At 39.7% G+C, this 7,014-nt stretch overlaps 3 protein-coding genes across 3 annotated transcripts in view; all 3 read right to left on the bottom strand.

The window, feature by feature from the left end:
• Positions 1-359: 359 nt before the first annotated feature.
• LOC107754522 (protocadherin gamma-A11-like) lies at positions 360-2,868 on the bottom strand. The gene is made up of 2 exons (XM_016570999.1): positions 511-2,868; positions 360-374 (listed from the first exon to the last, which is right to left on the bottom strand). The coding sequence occupies exons 1-2, from the start codon at positions 2,866-2,868 to the stop codon at positions 360-362; spliced, it is 2,373 nt and encodes a 790-aa protein (XP_016426485.1).
• A 1,029-nt stretch (positions 2,869-3,897) lies between these two features.
• LOC107754521 (protocadherin gamma-A11-like) lies at positions 3,898-6,012 on the bottom strand. Its single transcript, XM_016570998.1, has one exon. It carries the CDS (start codon positions 6,010-6,012, stop codon positions 3,898-3,900), a length of 2,115 nt encoding a protein of 704 aa, XP_016426484.1.
• A 223-nt stretch (positions 6,013-6,235) lies between these two features.
• Positions 6,236-7,014, bottom strand: part of LOC107754520 (protocadherin alpha-8-like) — a 5,915-nt gene continuing 5,136 nt past the window's right edge. Inside the window, exons 2-3 of the mRNA XM_016570997.1 lie at positions 6,836-7,009; positions 6,236-6,272 (exon numbers count right to left, since the gene is read on the bottom strand). Of these exons, the coding sequence (XP_016426483.1) occupies positions 6,236-6,272; positions 6,836-7,009 (211 nt within the window). The remainder of the gene's footprint in view (positions 6,273-6,835; positions 7,010-7,014) is intronic.

Raw genomic sequence — 7,014 nt, 5'->3', positions numbered from 1 at the left:
AAAAAAAAAAAGGAAAAAAAAAAGCACATTGGACAGAAGCATAAGTTCAAAGCAAATTGAAATGATTTCTGTCACTAAACAGAGAACATAAACGTGCTGGAATACCTGACCACAGGATAAACCCTAAACTATATAAAGTCCTGACCATATACAGACCAAGTGAGCACAACCTCGCCATAGAGATGGACAGGCACAGACAGACCTGGCAAACTAAACACTGCACTGCACACTAAATGAAGTGGAAACAGAATTGCACTGTATCAACAGTCCCCAATCTTACATATATTAAGAATCTTTCTCCATTGGCTGTATGTTTCTTTATTTAATATTGATGTGCTTCAGTAATGTGAATCCTAAATCTAATAAATCTGAACCTGAGAAAGAGGTTGACACTAAGAATGTTCCATTTAAAAACAGCCTGAGCATGTTCAGTACCACGGACAGCAGCCAGCATCTATCTTAAAATAGTTTCCTACAACTAATACACAGATGCATAAGCCATTTGCTTACCTCTCCAGAATCTCTCCTCCTGCGATCTGGTATCACTAGAGTATTTCCATTACTGCCCGGGACTATAGTAGAGCCGATACTCATTCTGGGTCCAACTAACATGTACCGTTTGTCTCCAGATCTGTACTGGATGCTGTGACACAGAGTCCCGTCGTAATTTGTATCCTGTAAATACTTGGACGAATAGTCTGTCGATTTAGAGCACTGCATTACAATCAACACGATGATGCTGACGACAAAAAGCACTGAAACCGAGCCCAAAGTGATGATCAAATAAAATGTCACGCTGTTTTCCACTTCATCTTTTACTGTGTTTTTCACATCAGATGCGGCAAAAGTCTCTTTGGCCTCCACAACTTTGACAATCACGGTCGCTGTTGCCGAGAGTGAAACGTTCCCATTGTCTTTGACCAGTATGAGCAGTTTATGCTGGGCCTCGTCTGTTTCTGTGAATGAGCGAAGGGTCCTTATCTGTCCTGTATAGCGGTCCAAACCAAAGAGACTGTGGTCACTAACTTCCTGCAGTGAAAATAATAACCAGCCGTTGTATCCTATATCTGCGTCATAGGCTCTGACTTTAGTCACCAAATGACCTGCGTTCACATTACGGGGAATCTCTTCCACACCCTCAGCAGAACCGTTAGCGCTGACTGGATATAAGATCACTGGAACGTTGTCGTTCTGATCCAGAATAAACACGTTCACTGTCACGTTACTGCTCAGAGACGGAGTTCCAGAGTCTGTTGCAAGAATGTAGAAGTGAAAGTTTTTGACTGTTTCAAAGTCAAAACTTTTGAGAGCACTAATTACGCCTGTTTCAGAATTTATGATAAGGAATGAAGTCATGTCGCTTTGTGTCTGATCGCCTCTTATAATATGATACGTAATATGAGCATTTTCATTTTTGTCTTCATCAGTGGCGCTCACAGAAAATATGGACTGTCCGGGTGGATTATTTTCAAACAGGTAAATCTCAAGAGGGCTGTGGGGGAATTGCGGTGTATTATCGTTGACATCGGACACCTCTATGCTCAGAGATTTTGAAGCTGAAAGAGCTGGGTTTCCTAAATCAGTAGATGTTACTGTAATGTCATAATGGGACGCAATTTCTCGGTCCAAATTCTCTTTGGTTACTAGAGAATACATGTTCTGCTGAACATATGGTTTCAATTCAAAAGGTACACTCTCTGACAAGCTGCAAACAACTTTACCATTAATCCCTGAATCTTTGTCCGTTATGCTAATAAGAGAAATGACTGTCCCGGGCTTTGAGTCTTCCGAAACTGTATTAGAAAGCGACGTGACTTCAATCTCTGGTTCATTATCATTGACATCAATAATCTTAATGATAACTCTGCAGTCAGTGTTTGATGGAGGGCGCCCTTTATCAGAAGCCATGATGCTCAGACTAAAAATGTAATTCTCCTCAAAATCAATTTTGCCTTTGACACGGATTTCACCTGTCACCTTGTTTAGTTCAAATACATCATGCACTTTTCGCTGCACGTTCCTACCGTAAGCATATTCAACTTCTCCATTAACGCCCTCATCTGGGTCAGTTGCATTAACAAATGTTACAGTAAAACCGGGAGAGGCGTTTTCTTTTAACGTAATAGTGTATGTGTCTCTGTTGCATACTGGACGGTTGTCGTTAACATCGAGGACCGTGACAGTTATATTTAAAGTGCCTGATTTTGGTGGATTTCCACCATCGATGGCAGTCAAAGTTAAGACGTGCTTCTCCCGAATCTCCCTATCTAACGGTTTCTTTAAAAGAAGAAAAGGATTTTTATCCACGTATTCACTGTCTCCTATCTCTATATCAAAATGATGATTTTGACCAAGTCGATAGGAACGAATGGAATGTATGCCAACGTCTGAATCTCGAGCGGTTGGAAGACCAAAGCGAGTTCCCTTTAAAGTGTTTTCCGCTATTTCAATCTGCAAGTCTTTTTCTGGGAAAGAAGGGAAGTGATCATTAACATCTGTTATTTCAACCTCAACATAGTGAACTTCGAGTGGATTTTCAACTGCAATCTTTAAGTTTAGCAAACATGCGCCATTGTCATCACAAATCTCCTCTCGGTCGATTTTCTTATGAACATATAAGATGCCATTGTTTTGATTTACCTGGAAAAAACTGTCCTCAGATCCAGAAACAATACGGAATCGTCTGTGCTCTAACGAACTGACATCAAGACCGAGATCCTTAGCAATATTTCCTACTTGTGATCCCTCTTTCACCTCCTCCGGAATAGAATATCTGATCTGTGCAGAAACAGGCTGATCACAATGCATCAGCAAACACAAAGCAATCCACCAGTATCCCCATCTGCGCCTTTGTCCATCCTTATCCATCGTGAGGAATTAAAACAAAAGTATTCCAGAACCAGAAATGTATTGTCCTTGATTACTCTCAACAAGATAATTCGTGTAGTACCAGAAATCAGGAAATAGTTCAAATTAAGTCCTACGCCGCATCGTCAGCCGACCGTATGCACTATAATTTTCTTCGGCTCACAGTGGCTCCTAAAATGTACAGAACAATGTAGCACTGCGCATGTCACCATTTAGGGCAGGGCATAATCTCTCCATCATAACACAGTGCAATACTGACACCGAGCGGTCAGCTGTTCATTTCAAACAACCAATCTCTAAAATATTATGAAAAAATCTGAAGGAGTTAGCAACTCTATATCATGCACAGTAAAGTGTTACATCCCCTGTCGAACCTATTACAAAAGTCACTCAATGTGAAAATATAATTATACAATAGAATGTTACTATACCTGAAAATATAGCAATTTAAACGGATCATGGACATTTACATTTAAAGTACTTACATAGCGAAGACAAAAATGCGTGATTGCGTAAGAATGTACATTAAATAAAAAGCTAAAATAAACAGTATAAAATACACACCTGAAAAAAGCAAAACTTAGAAATTCTGAGAGAATAATGAAAAGTTTACATGCGTTCAGTTATCATCGACCACTTACAGTGTTTTTAAGGCTTTGTGAAATAATAATAATAAAAATAATAATAATAATGAATAAAATAATAAAAAAGGAATTTCAGCACCAACGCAATGAACAGCTCCCTGCAAGCTGCGGTTACTTACATTACGATCAGACAATAAAAGCTGTCAAACAAAGTAGGCTACCGAGCAAGACTTTGTTCTGTGAAATCATAATATTTAAAAGCACAATATATTGCATAAATTACAACTGTAAGATATAACAATATCAAAGCAAAACGGTATAGCTGTAATTAATGAATCTGTTATTCTTACCTCCCCAGAACCTCTCCTCCTGCGATCTGGGATCACTAGAGTATTTCCATTACTGCCAGGGACTATAGTAGAGCCGATACTCATTCTGGGTCCAACTAACATGTACCGTTTGTGATCAAATAAAATGTCACGTTGTTTTCCTCCTCGTCTTTTACTGAGTTTTTAACATCAGAAGCTGCAAAAGCATCTTTGGGCTCCACAACTTTGACAATCACAGTCGCTGTTGCTGAGAGTGAAACGTTCCCATTGTCTTTGACCAGTATGAGCAGTTTATGCTGGGCCTCGTCTGTTTCTGTGAATGAGCGAAGGGTCCTTATCTGTCCTGTATAGCGGTCCAAACTAAAGAGACTGTGGTCACTAACTTCCTGCAGTGAAAATAATAACCAGCCGTTGTATCCTATATCTGCGTCATAGGCTCTGACTTTAGTCACCAAATGACCTGCGTTCATATTACGGGGAATCTCTTCCACACCCTCAGCAGAACCGTTAGCGCTGACTGGATATAAGATCACTGGAACGTTGTCGTTCTGATCCAGAATAAACACGTTCACTGTCACGTTACTGCTCAGAGACGGAGTTCCAGAGTCTGTAGCGAGAACGTGGAACTGGAACATTTTAACTGTTTCAAAGTCAAAGCTCTTTAGCGCGTGAATAACACCAGTCTCAGAATTTATATTCATGGCAGATGCCTTGTCGTTCTTTATCCCTCCACTTCTAATGATATGATAAGTTATGGCAGCATTTTCATTAATATCTTTGTCTGAGGCACTGACAGAAAATATAGAAGCACCTGGAGAATTGTTTTCAGTTAAATAAAGTTCCAGAGGATTCGACGAAAATTCTGGGATATTGTCGTTTACATCTGACACCTGTACAAACATAGTTTTATAAGCTGACAGAGACGGGTTGCCTAAATCTGTTGCTGTTATTTTTATGTTATATTCGGACACTACCTCTCGGTCTAAGCGTTCTTTCGTTACAAGGGAATACATGTTATCTTGAACAGAGGATTTTAACTCAAATGGTACATTGTCAGATAGTCTGCAAACAACTTTTCCATTGATTCCAGAATCTTTATCAGTTACACTAATGAGAGAAATAACCGTTCCAATTTTTGCGTCCTCCGAAACTACATTTGAAAGAGATGTTACTTGTATTTCTGGATTATTGTCATTTACATCTTCAACTTTAATTATAAGCTGACAATCGGTGTTCAAAGGAGGAAGACCCTTGTCTGAGGCCCTTATCATTAAACTGTAGATATCATTTTCTTCGAAATCAATTAAGCCTTTAACTCGTATTTCACCAGTCGCCCGATCTAATCGAAATATTTCACGTATTTTTGGTTTCGTGTTTCGGCCATATGTATATTCTACTTCACTATTTAGACCACTATCAACATCACTTGCATTTATAATTGTCACTACGGTGTCAATAATTGCATTTTCACGCAATGTTATCGTTAAGGTATCACTACTGCATATGGGTCGGTTATCATTCACATCCAGAACACAGACAGTGATATTAAGCGTGCCCGATTTTGGTGGATTTCCGCCATCTACTGCAGTTAGTAGTAACCTGTGTTTTTCAGTAATTTCCCTGTCTAATGGTTTCTGTAATATTAGGAAAGGGGTTTTATCTCCGTATACACTATCTTTCATTTCCAAATCAAAATGCGCATTCTTGCTCAGCTGGTAATGTCGAACTGAATTAGCTCCCACATCCAGATCCCGAGCAGTTTGAAGTTCAAATCGTGTTCCAGTTACAGTGTTTTCCGCAACCTCTATATAGAAGTCTTTATCGTGGAAAGAAGGCGAGTGATCATTCACATCTGTGATTTCAACCTCCACATAATGGACCTCGAGGGGGTTTTCGACAACTATTTTCAAATTAATCAAGCAGGCACTATTTCCATTACACACCTCTTCTCTGTCAATGTGCTTATCCACATACAAGATGCCATTGTTCTGATTTACCTGGAAAAGAGCGTCATTAGATCCAGACACAATACGAAACCGTCTGTCCGCCAATGTATTGACATCAAGACCCAAATCCTTAGCACAATTTCCGACGACAGATCCCACTTTCACCTCTTCTGGAACAGAGTATCTTATCTGCGCTGAAACCTGCTGTCCGAAGCACACAAGCAAAGAGAAACACAGAAAAATCCACCAGCGCTCCCTTCCGCGCCTTTGTCCTCTAGCTTCCATTGCGACTGTCGGCAACGTTATTCTAATGATCAGTATATTCTGGATGATTAGATTCAATAATGTAATGTTAGATACATCATGCGAATCAAAATGGATCCACTGTTAATACAGTTAGCACAGCCTGTTACCGTTATAATGTTCATCAGCTCCTGAATGTTTCATCATGAATGTGAGGAAAAATACAGCCCGTTTCGCGTCATCATCAAGGGCAGGACTTAATCTGCTACACAAATACTAGAGCAACAGTGACATCGAGTGGTCTACAGGAAGACAAATTCACAAAAGCTTTTCATTAAACACATATATAATGTAGAAAACCACGTAATAAATTGCATTCTGTGGCCCTCTATACCTACATGCTACTTCATTCCATAAAGTGCATTAATATCACGCAAAACAACTCGTGCAGACGTGTGTGAGAGCACAGTAAAGCCGTCTTTAATTCACTATAAATCCAGTCCATTCTAATGAACCGCAACTAATTTCAGCACCAGCGCAGCGGACAGCTCCCGCTACGATGTCATTACTTGGAACAACAGCAAACATTTAGACATCTGGTAAAGCAAGCACATTGTGCTTTTTGTAAAGCAAACAACCATCAGAAATTCTTAACTTGCAATTAGCTCACCAGTTTTATGAGAAACATATTTTGTAGTCTGTATGTGAAGCTGAAGGAGTTAATAATTACATACAAAGAAAAAAAATCGACATTCTTACCTCTCCAGAATCTCTCCTCCTGCGATCTGGGATCACTAGAGTATTTCCATTACTGCCCGGGACAATAGTAGAGCCGATACTCATTCTGGGTGCAACGAACATGTACCGTTTGTCTCCAGATCTGTACTGGATGCTGTGGCACAGAGTTCCGTCGTAATTTGAATCCTGTAAATACTTGGACGAATAGTCTGTCGATTTAGAGCACTGCATTACAATCAACACGATGATGCTGATGACAAAAAGCACTGAAACTGAGCCCAAAGTGATGATCAAATAAAATGTCAC

The sequence above is a fragment of the Sinocyclocheilus rhinocerous genome, unplaced genomic scaffold (assembly GCF_001515625.1).
Source record: "Sinocyclocheilus rhinocerous isolate Xijiao unplaced genomic scaffold, SAMN03320098_v1.1 scaffold50, whole genome shotgun sequence".
Classification (NCBI taxonomy): domain Eukaryota; kingdom Metazoa; phylum Chordata; class Actinopteri; order Cypriniformes; family Cyprinidae; genus Sinocyclocheilus; species Sinocyclocheilus rhinocerous.
This window is presented reverse-complemented; position numbering and strand designations above follow the sequence as displayed.

Coding starts and splice junctions, on each gene's coding strand:
- LOC107754522 (XM_016570999.1), bottom strand. CDS start 2,868: ATGGATAAGGATGGACAAAGGCGCAGATGGGGATACTGGTGGATTGCT.
- LOC107754521 (XM_016570998.1), bottom strand. CDS start 6,012: ATGGAAGCTAGAGGACAAAGGCGCGGAAGGGAGCGCTGGTGGATTTTT.